We start from the raw sequence: 26,435 nt of genomic DNA on the forward strand, positions 1-26,435 counted from the left end.
AATATAGCTTGGAACTGGTATCTTGATAATGGCGTTCCATCAATGTGTGATAGGAAGAAATTACTTTGTGATTTTATGGCTAGATATGTTTTTACTATTGTTACCCGACTCAGTGTACCGTTTGTGGGTTGTAGAAGTACCCAAGTGCCCCTGCCCGCTGGAACCGTTTTCGATTTGTGTATGCGTAGACATATTGCATTATTGGCTATGACTACGTCCTGGTGTAATAAGCCTCCACTGGTGGTAATTTTAGATTGAGGGACTAATTCGCTTATGCATAGCGCCCCGAAGAACGCGATCACAAATGCAGTAGACAGTAGTGTTGCATCAAATTGTGAGTGTCATGTTAATGGTGTTAGGGATATGATGTGAGAAATCAGTTTTAGTGACACGGGACGGGACGTCTACACTCCTGACTTGGCTGACCCCTTTTCCACCCTTTTATGGATTGTCTGATGATGAATCTTTGTCACATCTCCCCAATTCAGTAGTTGGAAGAGAAATGCTACTCCGGTCAGACACCGCTGCGCTGATGCCCCTGATATGCCCCTCATCATTAGCTGGTGGAGAAATTCTATGGTGACTTGTGATCTGGCTTGTTCACATTGGTCAACCCGTCTGCCTGCTACTAGTCGTGTCCACTCTTTCCATGCCTTACCGTATGCTTGCCACGTCGACGGGGCAACTGACGCTCTGATTAATGGCATCAACTATTCGCCACTAGATCCCATAGGGAAGGTGGGCAACTGTTGCCCGATGGGTGGGCGTTGTGGAAGAGCTCTGTGAAAATCTGCCAATTGAATTGTTATAAAGCGTTAGCAGCAGCTTTAGACCCCTCAGCATAGTGGCTAGCGCGGACCGATACATTGTGTTTTAGGCACAGGAATGCTAGCCTGGGTAGCAGGCCTAGCACTGAGAGAGACGATGATGCCATCTTATTAATGCAGTGCGCTAGGCAGGTGTTTTTTGTTATGAAGCGTATATTTTTGTAAGCCAGGCGCGCGCCCATATTTCTATTGCTACCACTATTGGGAAGAAAAATTATTTTCAGGGCTAGATGCAGCTAAAAATTATTATTAATTTAAAAGCTGGTGGAGCTTGGTATAGATGGCCTAATACAATGAGTCCCACACACTGCTAGAAGCCCAAATATTTTTTCAGAGCTAGATGCAGAAAAAAATTATATTCAATATGCAACCTGATGGAGGTCAGTATAGATGGACTAATAGAACAAGTCCCACACACTGCTAGAAGCCCAAATAATTTTTCAGAGCTAGATGCAGAAAAAAATTATTTTTAATTTGCAACCTGATGGAGGTCAGTATAGATGGACTAATAGACCAAGTCCCACACACTTCTAGAAGCCCAAATATTTTTTCAGAGCTAGATGCAGAAAAAAATGATATTCAATTTGCAACCTGATGGAGGTCAGTATAGATGGAGTAATAGAACAAGTCCCACACACTGCCAGAAGCCCAAATATTTTTTCAGAGCTAGATGCAGAAAAAAAATATTTTTAATTTGCAACCTGATGGAGGTCAGTATAGATGGACTAATAGACCAAGTCCCACACACTGCTAGAAGCCCAAATATTTTTTCAGAGCTAGATGCAGAAAAAAATTATATTCAATTTGCAACCTGATGGAGGTCAGTATAGATGGACTAATAGAACAAGTCCCACACACAGCTGGAAGCCCAAATATTTTTTCAGAGCTAGATGCAGAAAAAAAATATTTTTAATTTGCAACCTGATGGAGGTCAGTATAGATGGACTAATAGACAAAGTCCCACACACTGCTAGAAGCCCAAATATTTTTTCAGAGCTAGATGCAGAAAAAAATTATATTCAATTTGCAACCTGATGGAGGTCAGTATAGATGGACTAATAGAGAAAGTCCCACACACTGCTAGAAGGCCAAATATTTTTTCAGAGCTGGATGCAGAAAAAAATTATATTCAATTTGCATCCTGATGGAGGTCAGTATAGATGGACTAATAGAACAAGTCCCACACACTGCTGGAAGCCCAAATATTTTTTCAGAGCTAGATGCAGAAAAAAAAAGCAGTTCTCTCCGTGTGTGCGCTGCTGATAGGCTGACAGATTGCACCTCCCCACTGTAAATGCGGGGAAGAGAAAAAAAATGGAGATCTTCATTATTACTGCAGAGATCCATCCCCTGCCCCTCCCCCCGCCCCACTGTACACTCAAACTGTGGATTAACATTAATTTTCATCATTACTGAGAAAAAATCCAATTATGATTTTGGTGCACGAACAGTTATCGAACATAACCTCGAACAGCCGAATTTTTTTCAAATCGTTCGTGTTCGCCGAACGGCTCGAACACCGCCCATAACAGCTCGAATTTGAGATTGGCGAACAGTTCGAGTCGAACAACGCTCATCTCTAGTGATGACGTGCTTCTATTATACTTTTCGTCTGAATGTTCCACTGCTAATTTTGACTTACAAATCCTGATGTAAAATGCTGACCAAATACTGAATGTGTGAATGGGGCCTAACAAAGAATTACTTGCTTTTAAGGCTACGGCCACACTATCAGTATTTGGTCAGTGTTGGCTTACAAATACTGATGGGAAATACTGACCAAATACTGATAGTGTGATAATAGCTTAAGACTCAAAATAGGTGATCTAAAAAAAAGCCAAAGTGAACACAGTTGTAGTTGTTAAAGGTCTCAAAAAGTTTTGGCTATAAATATGTATGTAAGTGTAATTCTGTCTTTTCTTTTTATTATGACTGTGTAAACCTACCATGAAAGAATAAGCTCTTTGTTTACTTACATACACAATTACTGCAAGTTCTTGACGTAGATTGGACCAGTCTGAATTGGCTTTTTCAGGATTTGCACCATTATCAAATACTGTAAATTTTGTCCCCATTAGATTGGACCTGCAAAGCAAATTTTTATTATAATATTGAAACACAAGCAAATGTATAGGCCAATGTTTTCAGAATTTACACCATGAGTTAAAATGTTTAAAGTATGTTAAAAAAAACACATGCCTTAATTTTCCAATGAAATTCTCTCCACTGCGTGACAAATCTGTAGCATCTATTGAAATTAAGTAATTGGAAGTTTTACTTTTCTTTCGTTTTCTTCCAGCTAATAAGAAGACCTTGAAGACAGAAAAATATTCATAAATGCACATATACAGGTTACAGTATATGTATAAAAATGTAACAAGGAAAAACATTATTATAGCTATCTAATGAAGATAGCCCTTGTCCATATGCCTTTTTAGAACATTTGGAGATTACAGGGGGTTACTCAATTGATGTCTACTAGAAGTCAGAATAAAGAGCATCTCTTGTTACAGACTCGAGACATCCTTGGATTATATTTATGGCCACCGTATAAAACATTGTAATACATATAGAACTGAAATGCTTGTCAGAGGCTTTTTGTTATTAAATCTGCTAATTGTCAGAGGTGCCAAGTCTAGGACATGGGGGGGGGGTCACATGATTGCTCCAATGGCCACTTTATAAAAGGCATTATTTCTGATGACATAACCTACTGAAAGAGTGTTACTAAGTTTAGGCAAAATATGTATGAAATATAAACATTTCTGCAGTCTTTAGTACCACATAATATGCCTTACCTTTTTCTCATTATCAAGATGAACATAATAAGTCGGATACCATCCTCTGTCCATTCCTCTTTTATCTCTTGTAACCTTACATTTGATAGTTAAACCTTGTGGTGCTGGGCGCAGCACAAATTCTTCCACATTATTCACATCAATTACAGGTGATGGAGGACGTTCTTCCTTCTGCTCCCCCCGAAAAAAAATGTTTGCCCTAATTTAATGTCTCACAGATATGTCAATTAGTTTCAAATAAACATTATATATACTGTACATATATATATATATATATATATATATATATATATATACAATACAGACCAAAAGTTTGGACACACCTTCTCATTTAAAGATTTTTCTGTATTTTCATGTCTATGAAAATTGTACATTCACAATGAAGGCATCAAAACTATGAATTAATACATGTGGAATTATATACTTATCAAAAAAGTGTGAAACAACTGAAAATATGTCTTATATTCTAGGTTCTTCAAAGTGGCCACCTTTTGCTTTGATGACTGCTTTGCACACTCTTGGCATTCTCTTGATGAGCTTCAAGAGGTAGTCACCGGAAATGGTGTTCCAACTATCTTGACGGAGTTCCCAGAGATGCTTAGCACTTGTTGGCCCTTTAGCCTTCACTCTGCAGTCCAGCTCACCCCAAACCATCTCGATTGGGTTCAGGTCTGGTGACTGTGGAGGCCAGGTCATCTGGCGTAGCACCCCATCACTCTTCTTCTTGGTCAAATAGCCCTTACACAGCTTGGAGGTGTGTTTGGGGTCATTGTCCTGTTGAAAAATAAATGATGGTCCAACTAAATGCAGCCTGGATGGAATAGCATGCCGCTGCAAGATGCTGTGGTACCCATGCTGCTTCAGTATGCCTTCAATTTTGATTAAATCCCCAACAGTGTCACCAGCAAAGCACCCCCACACCATCACACCTCCTCCTCCATGCTTCACGGTGGGAACCAGGCATGTAGAGTCCATCCGTTCACCTTTTCTGCATCGCACAAAGACACGGTGGTTGGAACCAAAGATCTCAAATTTTGACTCATCAGACCAAAGCACAGATTTCCACTGGTCTAATGTCCATTCCTTGTGTTCTTTAGCCCAAACAAGTCTCTTCTGCTTGTTGCCTGTCCTTAGCAGTGGTTTCCTAGCCGCTATTTTTCCATGAAGGCCTGCTGCACAAAGTCTCCTCTTAACAGTTGTTGTAGAGATGTGTCTGCTGCTAGAACTCTGTGTGGCATTGACCTGGTCTCTAATCTGAGCTGCTGTTAACCTGCGATTTCTGAGGCTGGTGACTCGGATAATCTTATCCTCAGAAGCAGAAGTGACTCTTGGTCTTCCTTTCCTGGGGCGGTCCTCATGTGAGCCAGTTTCTTTGTAGCACTTGATGGTTTTTGCAACTGCACCTGGGGACACTTTCAAAGTTAGCCCAATTTTTCGGACTGACTGACTTTCATTTCTTAAAGTAATGATGGCCACTCATTTTTCTTTACTTAGAATTTCTATTATGGCAAGAAAAAAGCAGCTAACAGTCTATTCAGTAGGACTATCAGCTGTGTATCCACCAGACTTCTGCACAACACAACTGATGGTCCCAACCCCATTTATAAGGCAAGAAATCCCACTTATTAAACCTGATAGGGCACACCTGTGAAGTGAAAACCATTTCCGGTGACTACCTCTTGAAGCTCATCAAGAGAATGCCAAGAGTGTGCAAAGCAGTCATCAAAGCAAAAGGTGGCTACTTTGAAGAACCTAGAATATAAGACATATTTCAGTTGTTTCACACTTTTTTGTTAAGTATATAATTCCACATGTGTTAATTCATAGTTTTGATGCCTTCAGTGTGAATGTACAATTTTCATAGTCATGAAAATACAGAAAAATCTTTAAATGAGAAGGTGTGTCCAAACTTTTGGTCTGTACTGTATATATAAATATACACACACAAACATGTGTGTGTGTGTATACATATTTATATACAGTGTGTATATAAATATACACTGTGCTGTGTATATATACACTGCTCAAAAAATAAAGGGAACACTTAAACAACAGAATATAACTCCAAGTACATCAAACTTCTGTGAAATCAAACTGTCCACTTAGGAAGCAACACTGATTGACAATCAATTTCACATGCTGTTGTGCAAATGGAATACACAATAGATGGAAATTATTGGCAATTATCAAGACACCCAAAATAAAGGAGTGGTTCTGCAGGTGGGGACCACAGACCACATCTCAGTACCAATGCTTTCTGGCTGATGTTTTGGTCACTTTGGATTGTGGGTTGTGCTTTCACACTCGTGGTAGCATGAGACGGACTCTACAACCCACAGAAGTTGCTCAGGTAGTGCAGCTCATCCAGGATGGCACATCAATGTGAGCTGTGGCAAGAAGGTTTGCTGTGTCTGTCAGCGTAGTGTCCAGAGGCTGGAGGCGCTACCAGGAGACAGGCCAGTACACCAGGAAACGTGGAGGGGGCCGTAGGAGGGCAACAACCTAGCAGCAGGACCACTACCTCCACCTTTGTGCAAGGAGGAACAGGGGGAGAACTGCCTGATCCCTGCAAATGAAGTCCAGAAGGCCACAAATGTGCATGTGTTTGCACAAACGATTAGAAACCAACTCCATGAGGGTGGTATGAGGGCCCGACGTCCACAGATGGGGGTTGTGCTTACAGCCCAACACCATGCAGGACGCTTGGTATTTGCCACAGAACACCAGGATTGGCAAAGTCGCCACTGGCAACCTGTGCTCTTCTCAGATGAAAGCAGGTTCACACTGAGCACATGTGACAGATGTGACAGATTCTGGAGACGCCGTGAAGAGCGATCTGCTGCTTGCAACATCCTTCAGCATGACCGGTTTGGCAGTGGGTCAGTAATGGTGTGGGATGGCATTTCTTTGGAGGTCCGCACAGCCCTCCATGTGCTCGCCAGAGGTAGCCTGACTGTCATTAGATACCGAGATTAGATCCTCAGACCCCTTGTTAGACCATATGCTGGTGCGGTTGGCCCTGGGTTCCTCCTAATTCAGGACAGTGCCTCATGTGGCTGCAGTGTGTCAGCAGTTCCTGCAAGATGAAGGCATTGAAGCTATGGACTGGCCCACCCATTCCCCAGACCTGAATCTGATTGAGCACATCTGGGACATCATGTCTCGCTCCATCCACCAATATCACGTTGCACCACAGACTGTCCAGGAGCAGGCAGATGCTTTAGTCCAGGTCTGGGAGCAGATCCCACAGGAGACCATGCACAACCTCATCAGGAGCATGCCCAGGGAGGTCATACAGGCACGTGGAGGCCACACACAATACTGAGCCTCATTTTGACTTGTTTTAAAGGATATTACATCAAAGTTGGATCAGCCTGTAGTATGTTTTTCCAATTTAATTTTGGGGTAAACTCAAAATCCAGGCATCCATTGGTTAATAAATTTGATTTCCATTGATGAATATTAATTCTCTTTAGCAGCGGGGACAGTGTAGTGTGCAGCAGGCGGCTGCTGCCTCCTGTGCTCCCCTCCTCCGCGGCTACCGCTCCCTCCACACCCCACACATCATATATATATACCCCTTCCTCCCCCAACATTCGGACTATAAGGGTATACGCCCTATAAGATGACACCCGGCGTATAAAACGACTCCTGACTTTTGAGAAGATTATCAGGGGTTAAAAATTTGTCTTATACGGTGGAAAATACGGTATATATATATACTAGATGGAGGCCCTATGCTATCGCATCGGGAGGGCGGTGATGTCACAATGGGGGCAGTATTTGCAGGGTTGAAAATCCCCCCCCCCATGTGCTCACCCACCTGGCCTCTCTCTCTTTCCCCCAGGTGCTGACTTCTCCCGTCTGTGCTCTCTTCTTTCACCTGTCTACCCCATGTGCTATCCTCCTTGTCTGCTGTCTCTCTCCCCCATCTGCTGTCTTCTCCCTTCATGTGATCTCTTCTTTCACCTGTCTACCCCATGTGCTATCCTCCTTGTCTGCTGTCTCTCTCCCCCATCTGCTGTCTTCTCCCTTCATGTGATCTCTTCTTTGACCTGTCTACCCCATGTGCTCTCCCCCTTGTCTGCTCTCTCTCTCCACCCCTGTGCTGTCTTCTTCCTTCATATGTTCTCTCGTTTGAGCTGTCTCCCCCCTGTACTCTGTCTCTCTCCCCCCTGTGCGCTTTCTCTCTCCCCTACCTGCTGTCTTCTCCCTTCATGTGATCTCTTCTTTGACCTGTCTACCCCATCTGCTCTTCCCCTTGTCTGCTCTCTCTCTCCACCCCTGTGCTGTCTTCTTCCCTCATATGTTCTCTCGTTTGAGCTGTCTCCCCCCTGTGCTCTGTCTCTCTCCCTGCTGTGTGCTTTCTCTCTCCCCTACCTTCTGTCTTCTCCCTTCATGTGATCTCTTCTTTGACCTGTCTACCCCATCTGCTCTCCCCCTTGTCTGCGGTCTCTCTCCTTCCTGTGCTGTGTACTCCCCTCATGTGCTATCCCGTTTGAGCTGTCTCCCCCCTGTACTCTGTCTCTCTCCCCCCTGTGCGCTTTCTCTCTCCCCTACCTGCTGTCTTCTCCCTTCATGTGATCTCTTCTTTGACCTGTGTACCCCATGTGCTCTCCCCCTTGTCTGCTCTCTCTCTCCACCCCTGTGCTGTGTTCTCCCCTCATGTGTTCTCTCGTTTGAGCTGTCTCCCCCCTGTGTGTCATCTTTCCTATGTGCACTCACCCCTCCCCCTGTGTTAAAATTAAAGCAAAGTAGGTACAGGTAACATTTTATTAACATGGAAAAATTTATGACAAAGGTGCTTAAATTTACATTGTGTCCACATAAGGACAAAAAAACACATTTTATTCTATAATCTATGTCTAGCTATCTATCTATCTATCTATCCCTGTATCTATCTATTATAAAATGTATTTTATATTGATCTATCATCTATCTATGTCTCTATCATGTTATTTATCTATGTGTCTCAATCTATATTTAATGTATGTATGTCACTTCTATCTATCTCTCATCTATGTACAGTATGTCTCTATCATCGATGTATCTCATATGTATCTATCATCTTTCAATGTATGTCATATCTATCTATGATCTATCTATGTATCTCATATCTATTTATCTATCTATGTATGTCTATATCTATCTTTCTCTATGGATTACACCCTGAGGTGGAGATATGGTGAACAGCCATCCCGCCCATCTCTTTAGCTGTTCACAAAAAACAGCCCTGTTAAAGTTAATTTAAGTCTCACCTCTAAGTCACTAATTTAAGTCTTACCTCACCTTTAAGTCACCTTACAATATTAAATATATGTCTATATATGACACAATCTATCTATACAGTTATATGAAAAAGTTTGGGCACCCCTATTAATCTTAAGCTTATTGTTTTATAAAAATTGGTGATTTTGCAACAGCTATTTCAGTTTGATATATGTAATAAGTGTTGGACACAGTAATGTTTCTACCTTGAAATGAGGTTTATTGTACTAACAGAAAATGTGCAATCTGCATTCAAACAAAATTTGACAGGTGCATAAGTATGGGCACCTCACCAGAAAAGTGACATTAATATTTAGTAGATCCTCCTTTTGCAAAAATAACAGCCTCTAGTCGCTTCCTGTAGCATTTAATGAGTTCCTGGATCCTGGATGAAGGTATTTTTGACCATTCCTCTTTACAAAACAATTCCAGTTCAGTTAAGTTTGATGGTCGCCGAGTATGGACAGCCCTCTTCAAATGATCCCACAGATGTTCAATGATATTCAGGTCTGGGGACTGGGATGGCCATTCCAGAACATTGTAATTGTTCCTCTGCATGAATGCCTGAGTAGATTTGGAGCGGTGTTTTGGATCATTGTCTTGCTGAAAGATCCATCCCCTGCGTAACTTCAACTTTATCACTGATTCTTGAACATTATTGTCAAGAATCTGCTGATACTGAGTGGAATCCATGCGTCCCTCAACTTTAACAAGATTCCCGATGCCGGCATTGGCCACACAGCCCCAAAGCATGATGGAACCTCTACCAAATTTTACTGTGGGTAGCAAGTGTTTTTCTTGGAATGCTGTGTTTTTTTGCCGCCATGCATAACGCCTTTTTGTATGACCAAACAACTCAATCTTGGTTTCATCAGTCCACAGGACCTTCTTCCGAAAAGAAATTGGCTTCTCCAATTGTGCTTTTGCATACCTCAGCCGACTCTGTTTGTGGCGTGCTTGCAGAAACGGCTTCTTTCGCATCACTCTCCCATACAGCTTCTCCTTGTGCAAAGTGCGTTGTATAGTTGACCGATGCACAGTGACACTATCTGCAGCAAGTTGATGTTGCAGCTCTCTGGAGGTGGTCTGAGGATTGTCCTTGACTGATCTCACCATTCTTCTTCTCTGCCTTTGTGATGTTTTTCTTGGCCTGCCACTTCTGGCCTTAACAAGAACTGTCCCTGTGTTCTTCCATTTCCTTACTATGTTCCTCACAGTGGAAACTGACAGGTTAAATCTCTGAGACAGCTTTTTGTATCCTTCCCCTGAACAACTATGTTGAATAATCTTTGTTTTCAGATCATTTGACAGTTGTTTTGAGGAGCCCATGATGCCACTCTTCAGAGGATATTCAAACAGGAGAACAACTTGCAAGTGGCCACTTTAAGTAGCTTTTCTCATGATTGCATACACCTGGCTATGAAGTTCAAAGCTCAATGAGGTTACAAAACCAAAAAAAGTGCTTTAGTAAGTCAGTAAAAAGTAGGTAGGAGTATTTAAAACAAGAAAATGATAAGGGCGCCCATACTTATGCACCTGTCAAATTTTGTTACAATGCAGATTGCACATTTTCTGTTAGTACAATAAACCTCATTTCAAGGCAGAAACATTACTGAGTCCAACAGTTATTACATATATCAAACTGAAATAGCTGTTGCAAAAACATCAATTTTTCTAAAACATTAAGCTTAAGATTAATAGGGGTGCCCAAACTTTTTCATATAACTGTATCTATCTCATAGCTATGAAACATCTATCTATGTGTATGTCCATCTATCTATCCTCCTATCTATGTCTATGTCATATGTATGTATATATAAAATATATATCTATTTATTATACTATCTATGTATATCTATGTGATATTTATCCATCATCTACCTATAAATCATACACGGTATCTATTAATTATATTGCAAATTAAATAGATTAATTTAAAACATTTTTATAAACAACATTCCTTGTAAAAATGTTAGCACTATTAAATAACTTTCCTTCAAGTGGTGTATTAATAACTTTCACTTTGACATGGCAGCGTTGCTTCACTCTGGAGAAAGCAACATATAGCTGTCCGTGTCCTCGATTGAGGATCTGTCCTTGGGATTTGTTAATAGTCATTGAGAATGCAGGTTTGACTGGAAACAGTCGTCTTCTTAATTTAAAGGGTAACCCAGTGTCAGAAGGACACAAATCTATGCGTGGAATAAATACATTGTCCCCTTCGGCTTATCCAGCAATCACTTTAGCCTGTATGATGTTGGGGTATAAGGCAGTGACAATCATTGTCTTTGTCATTGACATTTATGGTAATGTTTTGTCCAAAGATGTCAGTCACTAAACAGCCAGTGCACAGCATGTCAGGAGGAATTTCTATGACATCATCTCCAAGGTTGTGTTCATTTGACAGCTCACCGTTTCCTAGCTTAAGTAAACAAGTGCTGTATTCTGGATCACTGAAGCACATGTTGTTGAATAGCAGCAGTCTTATAACATTTTTCCAGAGTTTTCAATATTTAACACAGGAGTTTACAATTTCTGTTCTTGTGGCATTAGCAAGTACAGGAAGTAGTGTTGAGCGAGCATGCTCGACACTGCTCGGTACTCGCCCGAGCATCTCACTACTCGGGATGTTCGTCGAGCACCGAGCATTTCTGGGTTACTCGGGAGGGAACTCGGGTCACCGCCCTGCACGTTTGGCGCTCTTTACAGAGCCAATGAACATGCAGGGATTGCCAGCCGGTCACTGTAATGCCACAGCCATGTTACAGTGATTGGCTGGCCACACAGCGTCACCTCGAGTATTTAAAACCGGGTGCTGCCATCTTGGACACAGCCGATCTGGATCAGACAGTGTAGGGAGAGTGCTGCTGAGCTAGGGAGAAATTTATACTGCGAAATAGGTAGTATAGGGTCTCTAAAGCCTGCAAAATCAAACTAACAGTCCTTCTCAGGACTTACAGTACAGACCAAAAGTTTGGACACACCTTCTCATTTAAAGATTTTTCTGTATTTTCCTGACTATGAAAATTGAACATTCAAACTGAAGGCATCAAAACTATGAATTAACACATGTGGAATTATATACTTAACAAAAAAGTGTGAAACAACTGAAAATATGTCTTATATTCTAGGTTCTTCAAAGTAGCCACCTTTTGCTTTGATGACTGCTTTGCACACTCTTGGCATTCTCTTGATGGACTTCAAGAGGTAGTCACTGGAAATGGTTTTCACTTCACAGGTGTGCCCTGTCAGGTTTAATAAGTGGGATTTCTTGCCTTATAAATGGGGTTGGGACCATCAGTTGTGTTGTGTAGAAGCCTGGTGGATACACAGCTGATAGTCCTACTGAATAGACTGTTAGAATTTGTATTATGGCAAGAAAGAAGCAGCTAAGTAAAGAAAAATGAGTGGCCATCATTACTTTAAGAAATGAAGGTCAGTCAGTGTGAAAAATTGGGAAAACTTTGAAAGTTTCCCCAAGTGCAGTTGCAAAACCCATCAAGTGCTACAAAGAAACTGGCTCACATGAGGACCGCCCCAGGAAAGGAAGACCAAGAGTCACCTCTGCTTCTGAGGATAAGTTTATCCGAGTCACCAGCCTCAGAAATCGCAGGTTAACAGCAGCTCAGATTAGAGACCAGGTCAATGCCACACAGAGTTCTAGCAGCAGACATATCTCTTCAACAACTGTTAAGAGGAGACTTTGTGCAGCAGGCCTTCATGGTAAAATAGCTGCTAGTAAACCACTGCTAAGGACAGGCAACAAGCAGAAGAGACTTGTTTGGGCTAAAGAACACAAAGAATGGACATTAGACCAGTGGAAATCTGAGCTTTGGTCTGAAGAGTCCAAATTTGAGATCTTTGGTTCCAACCACCGTGTCTTTGTGCGACGCTGAAAAGGTGAATGGATGGACTCTACATGCCTGGTTCCCACCGTGAAGCATGGAGGAGGAGGTGTGATGGTGTGGGGGTGCTTTGCTGGTGACACTGTTGGGGATTTATTCAAAATTGATGGCATACTGAACCAGCATGGCCACCACAGCATCTTGCAGCGGCATGCTACTCCATCCGGTTTGTGTTTAGTTGGACCATCATTTATTTTTCAACAGGACAATGAACCCTAGCACACCTCAAGGCTGTGTAAGGGCTATTTGACCAAGAAGGAGAGTGATGGGGTGCTACGCCAGATGACCTGGCCTCTACAGTCACCAGAACTGAGCCCAATCGAGATGGTTTAAGGTGAGCTGGACCGCAGAGTGAAGGCGAAAGGGCCAACAAGTGCTAAGCATCTCTGGGAACTCCTTCAAGATTGTTGGAAGACCATTTATGGTGACTGAGTGTGTAAAGCAGTCATCAAAGCAAAAGGTGGCTACTTTGAAGAACCCAGAATATAAGACATATTTTCAGTTGTTTCACACTTTTTTGTTAAGTATATAATTCCACATGTGTTAATTCATAGTTTTGATGCCTTCAGTGTGAATGTACAATTTTCATAGTCATGAAAATACAGAAAAATCTTTAAATGAGAAGGTGTGTCCAAACTTTTGGTCTGTACTGTATATCCATCCCAGATATCAGGCAGGCAGACAGGCTATAAAGGAGTTGCAGTGGTTATACCAACAAACACTGCATTACAGTACTGTGTGCTGCTGCTGGTCAAATTGCTAGACTTAGCCCCAGGTCTCAGGGGCCAGGAAAAATCCTTTTTTTTTTTCATCTAAATCCTCTTTTTTTTTTCCTCAGTCAGACTGTACAAATACCAGTCTTATTAACCTTTTGGTATTTCATGCCCCCCCCAAAAAAAAAAATTGAGTGTGTCTGTGAGTGTTCAGACACAAATATATCTGTTTAAAAGAGCCTGCTGTAGGCCAGAAAACTAGAACTGTGTTTTTCCTCTTCCACGGTACAAATCGGGATGTAATCCACCTTTTTGCATAAAAAAAAATATTTTGAGTGTTCAGACACAAATATATCTGTTTAAAACAATCTGGTGTAGGCCAGAGAACTAGAACTGTGGTTTTCCTCTTCCACGGTTTAAATTCTGGGTGTAATCCACCTTTTTGCATAAAAAAAACAGTTTGAGTGTCTCTCTGACTGTTCAGACACAAATATATCTATTTAAAAAAGTCTGGTATACACCAGGAAATTAGAACTGTGGTTCTCTGTATTAACCACTTTTTTGCCTTTTTTACATAAAAAAAAACACTGTTTGAGTGTCTCGCTGACTGTTAAGACACAAATATATCTGTTTAAAAGATTCTGGTGTAGGCCAGAGAAATAGAACTGTGGTTTTCTTCTTCCACGGTTCTAATCTTTTTATTACCCTTTTGCATTGATAGTGCGAGTGTAAGCTACTTTACTTCATTTACAATGGGCAAGGCGCAGGGCAAGGGACGTGGAACTGGACATTCAGGTGATGGGGCGTGCAGAAGACGGGGTCGGGGCCAAGGTGAAAATGTGCCACAACCAACAGCCACATCTTCTCACTCCCAATTTTTGACCGAATTACTAGGGAAGCACACAACAACAAGACCACTACTGTGAACTGATCAGTGTGAACAGGTTATTAACTGGACAGCAGATAATACTTCCAGTCACCTGGGAACCACCATCTCCGGTCTGTCTTCCACACGGTCAAGTCTTAGTAGCTGTGAGTCTCGAGCGCATACTCCTCCTCACCCTGATGCTACTTCCTCCCACCATGCTGAGTGTCGTCAGACAGCAACTGATCCCACAGTTGGACACTCTGAAGAGCTGTTCACTGGTCCATTTCCATATTTGGGCCCCTCGTCTGATTTGCTTGAAGTCGTGGAAGAGGAGATACTATGTAGCGATGGCCAAATATTTGAGCACAGGGAGACTCAATTGCCACGAAGTGAGGAGGAGGACCGTGGTGCGGAAGTGGGAGAGGAGGAGGTGATGGATGATCTAGTAACTGACCCAACGTGGCAGGAGGACAGGCAGAGCGAGGCCAGCAGCACACAGGGGGAGGGAGGAAGAGTACCCCAACAGGCAGGAAGAAGCAGTGTTGTGGCCGCAGACAGAAGTCGGGCAACCATTCCCCGTAACACCAACATGAGGGACGTTGCCAGTACAACCGGTAGGTCTTACAGAGTCTGGAAATATTTAAAGACTCTGCTGATAAACCCAAAAAGGCCATTTGTACCACCTGCCAGGCCAGCATCAGCAGGGGTGACAAAACTACCAGCCTGACCACCACCAGAATGATCAGGCACATGTCAGCAAAGCACACGACTTTGTGGGGCGAACCCCAGGGACCATGACCAGTGTCAGCGAATGTCACCACTGCTTCTTCCACTGTTGGGCATGTAAGAGAACCCCCTGTTGTGCGTGCAAGGCAATCCCCTGTCCATACTGCATGCAAAGATGCCCCCCTCCTCTCAGTCTTCACTTGTTATGGCAGTTTCTCAAGAAACAGCATCAACGTCCACATCCACGTCCCACCGCAGCGTTCAATTGTCCATATCCCAGAGCTTTGAACGAAAGCGCAAATTCGCAGCGAATGCCCCACAGGCCACAGTCCTAAATTCGAACATTTCACGACTGCTTGCGTTGGAAATGCTGCCTTTTAGGCTGGTGGAGACGGAATCCTTCTGCATACTTATGGTGGTGGCCGTCCCTTGGTACTCGGTCCCCAGCCGACACTATTTTGCCCGGTGTGCCATCCCTGCACTACACAAGCACGTGTCCCAAAACATCTGCCGTGCCCTCAACAACGCAGTTACTGGGAGAGTCCATCTGACAACGGACACGTGGACAAGTGCTTGTGGCCAGGGACAGTACATCTCCCTGACGGCACACTGGGTAAACATAGTGGAAGTTGGGACCCAGTCAGACATTGGGATGGAACACATCCTCCCCACACCGAGGATTGCGGGCCCTATGTCAGTCAGAGTTGCCCCCAAAGTGCACAGCTCCTGCGCATCCTCCTCCTCCTCCTCCTCATGTTCAGCCTCCATCTCAGATATCACCACATCAGTTACAAGCTGGAAGAACTGCAGTACTGCCTCAGCCAAGTGGCAACAGGCTGTGCTGAAACTTATAAGCTTAGGTGATAAACCTCACACTGCTTGTGAGTTGTGGATAGCTGTGAAAGAGCAGGCAGATCTGTGGCTGAGACCGCTGAAGCTACATCCAGGCATGATCGTGTGTGACAATGGCCGTAACCTGGTGGCGGCTATGAGGCGAGGCGAGATCACACACGTCAAAGTACGCCGCCTGTCAGCTCATTTTCGGAAGTCGGCTACAGCTTCCGACGCCCTTGCTATTTTGCAGCAGCGTTTGCAGCTTCCGGCACACCGACTAGTATGTGATGTCCCCACACGTTGGAACTCTACCCTCCACATGTTGCAAAGGATTTGTGAGCAGAAGAGAGCAGTTGTGGAGGCCATCGATATTCAGGTCAGACTCCACACATAAGACCTCAGGAGTGGACCTGGATGTCTGACATATGTACCATCCTGACAAACTTTGAGGAGTCCACCAAGATGGTGAGTGGCAATGATGACATCATTATCGTCAGCGTCCCAATTGTCTGTCTTTTGCAACGCTCTCTGCAGAGAATTAAAGAGGAGGCATTGCAGCCAGAGTATGATGAGATGGACCAAGAAGCCGTCGCGGGCGATTACACACAGCCCAGCCTCATCTCATACCAACATGCATTAGGGGATAATGAGGGAGAGGAGGAGGAGGAAGAACAGGAAGTGGTATCATGCACTGTAGACGGTAGTACCTGTTCAACTGTCATACCGTCGGTTCAGCGTGGGTGGCCGGAGGACAGGGGGGAGGAGGAGGAGGAGGAGAGCATGGTCAGTCATCATCTAGGTGAGGACACGGAAGTCTTGCCTGTTACCAGTCTGGCATGCATGGCTGACTTTATGTTAAGCTGCCTTAACAGCGACCCTCACGTTTTCAAAATGTTCGGTGATAGTCATTACTGGTTGGTGACACTTTTAGACCCCCGCTACAAGGAGAACTTTCACTCTCTTATTCCTGAGGTGGAGAGGTCTACAAAAATGGGGCAGTACCAGAAGGCACTTGCTGCAGAACTGATAAAAAAATTCCCATCTGAACAAGATAGAGGCAGAGGTCACAGTTCGTTGCCCAACCAAGGCGCACAGGCAAGAGAGACGCAACTCCAATCCAGCAGAGGCAGGGGAACACTGTCAACATTCTGGGACAGTTTTCTGAGACCCGCCCTGCTTACAGGCCCTGAGGTGCGGGGTACTCTCACAAGGAGTGGAAAGTTTCAAAAGATGGTAACGGAGTACCTTGCCGACCGTACCAGCGTCCTCCGTGATTCCTCTCTGCCTTTTAATTATTGTATTGTATTGTATTATAGTGCCGCTGGGGGAATTATAACTGATAAGCGCACTCGCCTGTCAACTGACAATGCTGACAAGCTGGCCCTTATCAAAATGAACAAGGGCTGGATTGGGCAAGACTTCTCATCACCACCAAATGACAGCAGAGTAACATAAAGTCAAATCCACTGTGTTATTTCGGGAGGTGTATTCCCATGCACCGCTTCACACCCACACATGGGTATACGCTTCCTCATTTTGGCTGTTTTTTTCTCTTCTCCTTATCCTCAGCCTCCACCACCACTATACCACCAGGATGACCGTGGTCCATGTTGCCAGTTCCTCCGTCCTAATTTTTAGCAGCTTTTGCTTGGAAGGCATAGGCAATGACTATGGGATACCCACTCCCCAATAATGGGAATAATGTTTATAATATGCTGTACTGCATGGCACTTGTACGGGGCATTGCAAGTTCCTCCGTCCTAATTTTTGGCAGCTTTTGCTTGGAAAGCATAGGCAAAGACTATGGGAGACCCACTCCCCAATAATGGGAATAATGTTTTTAATATGCAGTACTGCATGAATCTTGTAAGGGGCATTACAATTGTCTTGTTAAGCTACTGTGACCTCCACGTCTCTTCCATGGGGCATTGATATTGTCTTTTTATTCCACTGCGACCTCCACCACTCTTCCAAGGGGCATTAAAATCATTTTGTTAAACCACTCTGAACTCCACGTCTCTCCCAAGGGGCATTAAAACCATCTTGTTAAACCACTCTGAACTCCATGTCTCTACCATGGGGCATTATAACCGTCTTGTTAAGCTACTGTGACCTCCACGTCTCTTCCAAGGGGCATTAAAACCGTTTTGTTAAGCTACTGTGAGCTCCACATCTCTTTCAAGGGGCATTAAAACAGTCTTGTTAAACCACTCTGAACTCCACATCTCTTCCAAGCGGCATTAAAGCTGTCTTGTTAAGCTACTGTGACCTCCACCACTCTTCCAAGGGGCATTAAAACCGTCTTGTTAAGCTACTGTGACCTCCACGTCTGTTTCAAGGGGCATTGCAGTTCCTCATAATTTTTTGAAAGCCTTCCATTCACTGCTTAGGCCAACAGTGTACAGGAGACCCAGTTGCTATAAATGGGAAAAATGTTTTAGTTAAGGCCCTCTGACCTCCATGTCACTTTCAAGGGGCATTGGAGTGCCTCGAAATATTTGGTAGGCATTGCACTCACTGTATGCCCTATAACTATGTATCCGAACCGCTCCTTTTGGTACAGAAACATATCCTACAAGACATGTGTGGTTGGCTGGCCTGATATTGATGTGAATGGTCCCTGTTCCTCCTGCTCTTTCTCCTTTGCCACCACCTCATCCATCATTCATCACCTGAAGCTTTATTTTAACAGGAGTCATAGAACTGGGATAGTAGCAGGAAAACATCCAGCAATCCTCGGAGGAGGTAGGATATGCGCCAAAACGCTGACCACCTCAGGCCTAGCCGCTACTACATACATGTTCTTGCATTCCAAGGAACAGAAAGCTAAGGAGATGGATGGCCTCATGATCATGAATAATTTACTCGTTGTGTAGGAGGGCCGACCACTGCTGCTGTCTACCTTCTGAACTTTGTGTTGAAGCCTGATTGACGCAGGACCCGCAATCCTCTATGTCTGGAGGACGTGTTGCATCCCAGTGTCCAACTGTGTCCCGGCTTTCACAATATTAACCCAGTGTGAAGGCATCAGTGATATGGACCATCCCTGGCCACATTCACTTGTCCACGTGTTTTTGGCTAGGCTGTCCTTCCCACTAAATGCACTGGGGCGGGCACAGGTAATGTTTTGGTATGCGGGCTTGTATATAAGGCGCACCGGGACAAATAGGGGTGGCTGGGAACCATTTATGGACACCCGGCCGCAGTTTCAGTTTCGTTTTTGAACGTTTTATTGTGAGCCCGTAAAAGTGGCTTAATACCTCTGACCACATTGTTGACAGCAGTGACCTGGGGGACAGAAATGCTTCCTGGGGCGATCCCCATGTGGTCCCCATGTCATTTGAGCACTCTCACTATCATTTTGGGCACTTTTTAGGCTTCCTAAAGACTGCCGGGGGTGCCGCCGCACCATCAATAAAGAAGCACTTAGATGTTAATGTGGTGTCTTGTAATGCTTTAACTATGGCCTTGTAGGCAAAATGTTGCTCTTAATTCAGTTTCATGTGTTTCTGCAGCCCTTGTCAACTCATATTCCTTATTGTAGTCCTCTTGAGGCTGACTTTTATTGTTTGCTGGTTGTGGTAAATTGAAATCATCAAAAGACTTCCCATGAATTAGCAGCACTTCTTGCACATCTTTCATAGCGTAGCCTTCACAATTAATGCAATTTTCTGTGTTATTGTGGTATCTGTGACAGTAGTCTTTTAAAAAATGTTCCTCAAACTCATTCCACAACTCTAGGGTATTAGTAGGTGAGCCGAAAGCACAGATGTAAGCAAACATCTCCCGAAGTTGTGTAGGCATGTAAAGAACGGTGGCATCTATTAGATTATTTTTCAAGACACTGTCTTTTATTAATAATCCTAGTGATAATGCAGCATCTTTAAATGTTTGATGTGTAACACCATTTATGGATTTAATGCTCTCAAAATTTGTTGGGCCTCTTACATGCAATAACAACAAACGTAAATAATATCGTTCTTTATCTTTCACACTAACTGTATACAATCTTCCAATTACTTTTTCGTCTTGCAGCTGAAGGTATTTTGTTTCATTGGGAATTTCTGCCCATAATATGTTGTCTATGTCCTCTTCAGTTCTTATTTTTGAATTGCTTTCGATGATTATTAAAATATGTGCGTGTGGCAGATCGCGCTTTTGAAACTAAATGACATGGATGGCTGCGGTGACCTCTCCAAATAAACCATTGTTGATGTCTGCTAATAGGGAATCAAGTTTAATTTTAAAAACACGTGCCACCAAGTCTGGCCTATGTTCCACACATTGCCACAGTTCTAAATTTTGTGTAATCTCAGTCCACTTGGGATAGCATGTCATGGTGACAAACAGATCTGGTCGACCATACTTTGTTACTGTTCATGTTAGAATCTATGTTGTTTTACTTTTCGGTCTTTTTGTCGTTTGCTGGCTTCTAGTCTTTTCCTCTGGTGCTGGGTGTCTTGCTCATGTGATCTCCTCACTCTTTATTACTCAGCACCTGTCTCCCATTCCTCGCTAGACATCAGTGTTGTTACGCTTGTGCTCTGACTAAGTTGCCTTGTTAGTTCTTTGTGCTTAGGACAATTGATTTCCTGGGACTTCTTGTTCCACCAGTTTTATTTCCTTTAATCTTCGTTTCTGCAACTAACTTCTCTTTAGAAGGTCACCTGTTTTTGCTCCCAGTCCTTAGATCTTTTAGGGACACCCTTTCCCCTACCTACAGGTCTTCGTTTGGATTCAGTGCAGGATCGTCGGTGTGGCTATTCACAAGGAATAGGGCACCCACCCCAGCGTAGGGTTTTAAGCTGAGTCTCAGTGCAGGGACAGCTTTTCCCTCCTATTGCATAGTTATTAGTTGCAGAACATAACAGTACACATAGCATAGTGGAAGCGCTGGTGCATGTTTCTTGGACTGCCTTCAAAAGATGAAGGCAAAATTACTGTCTTTCCAATTGGGATGCCCTTTTCAATAGATTTTTTTAGTAAATGTTCTTGTAGGAGGCAGTAATCTTCCACTTTTAAATCTTTCTGGTGCATTCTGATGTAATGTAGACGATTTGCCTCGATTTTAACGTACTGTATGCATCGACAAAATATTGCTGTGTGAGTTTTCCACCATTGAATAATGGATTAAATTCCTTCCTGACCGATAATACAAAGCTATAGTACTGAAGTTGATATATTCTTCGGGAACTATTTCCCTGTTGTTTTAGACCGTCATGCCAACCTTGGACTCCATAAGGGAAAAAGATAGAATACAGCAGAGCATCCAAATTGCTATGGAGAATGCTGATGCATTGTGTTCTTGGAGCTAGAAGATTGCGTGGATCAGGTTTTAAATGAATTAAAATATCTCTATTGAAGGGAGGCTCACCATCTTCATTGTGAAAGACAACTGAAACTTCACTCACTGTTGGGTTGTTGTATTTCTTTGGATCTTGAGTCCTATCTTGCTTAATAGCCATTGTGATGGTTGGCATGACAGTTCCATTTTGATGAGCTTTGTTCTGTTCTTGTTGTTCAACGTCGCGTAGCAATTGAAAGGCCGCAGCAAATGGATTGATAGCATTCAGTTGCTCAGCGATAATGTTCATCAATGTAGGATGACATTTTTCATTTTCTTTTTTTTTTTGAGTCTGAGTTCATTTGCATTAGCGGTATCCAGTATATAAAGTTTTGCAAATTTTGGTTGGTCTTTGTCTGTTGGATGTAGTGTGCCTGTTAGATGATAGATCTGTCCATGTATGCAAAAACAGTATGGGCCATATCCAGGTGGTGGTGAAATACTTGCTCCTATGGAGGCAAAAGCAATGTTTATACTGCGAATATTGTCCATGAAATTTTTTCTGAATTTATTTTCTACTGTCATCAACTATTTGAATCCTTCTGGATACTGGAGTATGGGTAGATTGACTTTCCCCTCCTGACAGCACTGAGTAAACTTTCCATCGGAAGGCGTCTCAGTGCTCTATCCTCGTCACTCTACCGCCCCCCAATGGGACACCCAGCTTTGCCATACTTGCCACGATGCCTCGTAAGAAGACCAGGTTGAACTCGCAACTGACTCCTGGATCTGACTCCTGGATCTATCTCCCAGATCGTCCGTAATCAGCTGCCACAACTGAGAAGGGCGATCCACTCCTGCGACTTCTGCCTCTGGTGCCAGTGCCCGAAAATGCTCCCACTGGAAACGAGACAAAGCATCCGCTATAGAATTTTGCACAACTGGCACATGTACCGCCAAAATCCAACCATTCAATCCCAGACAACGGAGTACCAGTTCCCTGACCAGTTTAATAACCTGAGGAGACGAAGTCGACAAACTATTAATCACTGCCACCACGCCCATATTATCGCAGTGGAACCTGACTCTCTGATTCGAGAAAAATTCACCCCAAAATGAGACCGCGACTACGATTGGGAATAATTCCAACAGAGCAAGATTCTTTGTAAGACCCCTCTCCTTCCATGAATCGGGCCATTTTCCAACGCTCCACTTTCCCTTATAATAGGCCATGTAGGCAGCCCCGCCTGCAGCGTCCGTATAAATCACGCAATGAAAGCTGTTCAGAAACTTCTGCTGAATCAATGGCCTACCATTGTAATTGTCCAGAAAGCACTTCCAAACCAATAAATCCTGCCTGTTATCTCTATTCAAGCGAATAAAATGATACGATGCCCGCACACCTGCTGTTGCCCTTGACAACCTGCGACAAAATATTCTGCCCATGGGCATAATCCTACACGCAAAGTTAAATCTCCCTAACAGCGATTGCAGCTCCTTCAATGTCACCTTGTGCAATTTACCAATTCGCTCAACCTCCTGCCTGAGCAATGCCACTTTGGCCTAGGGCAACTGACATTCAATTCTTTCCAAATCAATCAATATTCCTAAAAAACTCAACATGGTACAAGGGCCTTCAGTTTTTTCTTTCGCCAATGGAACACCAAAACGTTCCGCAACCCACACCATGGCTGCTAACAAATTGCTACAAACCAACAAATCTGGGGACCTATGAACAAAAAGTCATCCAGGTAATGAATAACGGACTGCACATCTGCAACATCCCTAACCACCCACTCCAGAAAAGTAAAGAAAGTCTCAAACAACGAACATGAAATTGAGCAACCCATAGGCAAACACCTGTCCATTTAATAGGTCAATGACGGTATCGCGCCAGAATTATGTTCTGTAGAATACACATCATTTGATACGGCGGTGTCATGGGTGCACAGGTACGGGCCTGGGTCATTGTTAGCAAAAACCAATATTCAAGCTTTGTTCCAAAAACAAGCCAATAACGGAATGCTAGCCGGGTGAACTGGAAGTAACCTGAAAGCCGATTCAATATCGTTTTTTGCTAACAATGACCCAGGCCCGTACCTGTGCACCCATGACACCGCCGTATCAAATGATGTGTATTCTGCAGATCATAATTTTGACGCTATACCTTCATTGACCGAAAACCCCTTCGGGTACGACAAATGCTGAATCAAACAAAATTTATTCGGCTCCTTCTTGGGCACAACCCCCAAAGAAGAAATGATCACCCCTTCACGCGGCAAACTCTCAAACGGTCCTGCCATACGCCCTAACTCAACCTCCTCTGACAACTTTACACTGACGACCTCTGGATGCAATAAAGCGGAATTCAAATTCTTAACTGAAAAAGGAACTTTATGATCAGGTGGAAGGATCCTGAAACCTTCCAAAAAATATTTAGAATAATTGTAGCCTTCAATTGATCGGGATATCTACTTAGAAAGGGCGCCATCCCTAGCAGCTTCACTGCAGTCAACCCCTTGACTGGTACCCACAGACAGCTTTCTTTTTCCTTTTTTGAAACATTTTGAGGCCGCATGGGAGCCCCCATTGCAATGGGAACAAACATGTTTGAACTTATAGTTGTTCCCATATTTGCACTGGCCATCATTAAACTGCCAGCACGTTCCAGACTTCTCTCTTCCTCCCTGTGCTCCCTGACTACCACTCCACGTCCCAACAGTTGACTCCCGCTACCTCCGCCCCCATGAAAGTGTGGCGCCCCTGATGGTTCAGTCGCCACAGGGGTACTGCACCTCAGCTTGAGGTGTGGTATCTCCTCTTCCAGGTAAGGATGGAGCACTTCTCGGGACCCTACTTCACCACTCAACACTACACCACTCCTGTCCTGTAGGGGGCCTAAATGCACCAGCGTACTGCCCCATCCCGGGATATAGGAGATGGGGGGAACCAAAGATAGGGGGAACCATGTAGTGGGTGAGAGTGGAGGACACACTTTTAGGGTACACTTATTAATTCATATTTAATCTACGGCCATCTTAGGTTCAAGGTCTTTGATTGTGATCTTCATCAGTGATTGTGGTCTCCGTCTCTGATTGTGGTCACCCACCAGAGTTCAGTAATAGGCCTCATCCGAGTGAAGATACACGATCCTTTTTCTCTGGCCTTGAGGCGAGGAGCGGGTCAGAGTTAACCACTGTCTCTACCCGGTCAAGGTCCCTACCTAAGAAGGCCTGGAGGGGAGCAGAGGAGACAAGCTCCACAGGCAAAAGGATCCCAGGGGGATACGGACGGAGCGGCATACGCCACTTGTATTTCTTACTCTGGCCTAATCAGAGGGACTCCTGCTGCAAGAGGGGTGACCGGCCCCCGATATCTGACTTTGTTATTTCACATCTCAGTCAGAAAAGCCTGGAGGCTTAGTGGATCCCAGGAAGGATACGGCCAGAGCGGCATACGCCCTTCCCGGTTGCCGCAGTACACCGCGAGGAGCAGAGGGAAGCTTTGCAGCTAAAGTTCATCTGAATGTGAGTAAAAACCCTGGATGACTTCACACCCCGCTTCAGCCTGTTATTTCCTGCGCGGCACTGCACCCACCATTCCTCATCACACTGCCCTGAGGCCTGCTCCGCCTGCGGGGAGCCGTTCCATCTAAGCTGCCTTTAACACCGGCCTCAGTGGACTGAAGAAGCGCTGGTGTCTATCACCGGAAACCATAGGTGGCATAGTCGGAAAATACCACTCAACCCTGAAAGCCCATTAAATCTTTTATGTGACCCCCCTGGGCACGGACAGGGTCCTGGCCACGACTGCAACCCCGAGACACCTACACTGACCCGGCTTAGAGTAACCCAATTTCCCAGGGAGGGCTGTGAGCATCACAAAAGGACTTCCTGTACTTAGCCGGGGCTTTCACTTTCAACCACAGACCAATATCCTTCTGATCCCACTTAATCTCTGGCCGCACCGCCTTCCTCTGCCTGAATTGCTCATCATACCTCAGCCATGTCTGACCCCCGCAAGTACGATGTGCTTCCCCAATCGAATCCAAATAAAAGAATAAACCCAAGCAATTCTCAGAAAACTTCTCCCCAATGACTCCAGCCAATATAGCAAACGCTTGAAGCCAATTTACAAATGTCTGGGGGATTAACTGCCACCTGCGCTTCCCTTCCTCCTCCTTTTAGCTATCGTCTTTCTTCCCTTTCTCTAGATTAAATTTTTCCAAGGGAAGGAGGGAGAAAATTTCTACATATTCATCGCACCAAATTTTCTCTTTCACCTCTTTTTTCAAATGTGCCCCCAGTGGCCCCTCGAAGCACACATACACATCGCCTTTTGTCCTATCGTCCAGCTTCACTATATCTCCTTTGTCTTTTTCTGTCTGAACCGACACTGAAACACCCGTAGATGCTACTTCGGCACCCACCACAGACCCACCACCTCGTAACTAGACTGTGGCAACACAGCCTGTCCTGGCAACCAGGCTCCTACGGGGGATGCCCTTGACCCACTGTCTGCCCCGCCCTCCATTCTAAGCAAAATCTGTGACATACTGTGCAAGATATCCCTAATCCCCGATACCTCTGTGCCACCGGGCCCACCTAAATTCCTCCCCCTTGGCACTGCCAACTGACCCCTGCCTTCCCCTAGCAATACAGCCCCTGCGGGTGACAAACCAGACATAAAGTCATACTCACGCAGCTGCGCAGGTGCTGTGTCCCCACCAGCCGGAAATCCTGAGTCCTGACGATCTCTTCCTCCGTCACGGTCGCCACTGGAATCAGATCCCTCTGAATCAGGTCTCTGCTCAAGGCCTGTGCCCCTGGTCTCCCCATCACCAGGGGGGACCTAAGCAGTTGCGGATGATGTAGAGGATTGCCTCCCGCCAAACCTCCTTGCACTCCTAGCTGTAGCTCTGGACCCTATTTGATTACCAGACCCAGATGCATGGACCTGGTCAGTGCTGACAGGACGCAGGCTGCCAGGCAATATCATGTCATTGCCCGCCTCCACCCCTACTCCGCGATGGCCCGCCTCCACCCCCACTTCGCAGAAGCTTGCTGAGATGCTCTCACAGTGTTCCTCCCAGCAGGCACCCCATGAGGAACATCGCCAGAGGTGCTACTACGATTAACAGCTGGCCTTTGCGGCCCAGCTGCTGTGAGCATGCGTTGGTCAGCCGGGGCCCAGACCTCCGGCACCTGCAGAG

At 44.5% G+C, this 26,435-nt stretch overlaps 1 protein-coding gene across 1 annotated transcript in view; it reads right to left on the reverse strand.

The window, feature by feature from the left end:
* Positions 1 to 26,435, reverse strand: part of LOC141252882 (tubby-related protein 1-like) — a 489,319-nt gene that overhangs the window by 287,330 nt on the left and 175,554 nt on the right. The window contains exons 3-5 of the mRNA XM_073670636.1: positions 3,626 to 3,796; positions 3,027 to 3,139; positions 2,804 to 2,912 (exon numbers count right to left, since the gene is read on the reverse strand). Of these exons, the coding sequence (XP_073526737.1) occupies positions 2,804 to 2,912; positions 3,027 to 3,139; positions 3,626 to 3,796 (393 nt within the window). The remainder of the gene's footprint in view (positions 1 to 2,803; positions 2,913 to 3,026; positions 3,140 to 3,625; positions 3,797 to 26,435) is intronic.

Source organism: Phyllobates terribilis, unplaced genomic scaffold (assembly GCF_046119375.1).
Source record: "Phyllobates terribilis strain yellow unplaced genomic scaffold, ASM4611937v1 Scaffold_2__4_contigs__length_985480577, whole genome shotgun sequence".
Classification (NCBI taxonomy): Eukaryota; Metazoa; Chordata; class Amphibia; order Anura; family Dendrobatidae; genus Phyllobates; species Phyllobates terribilis.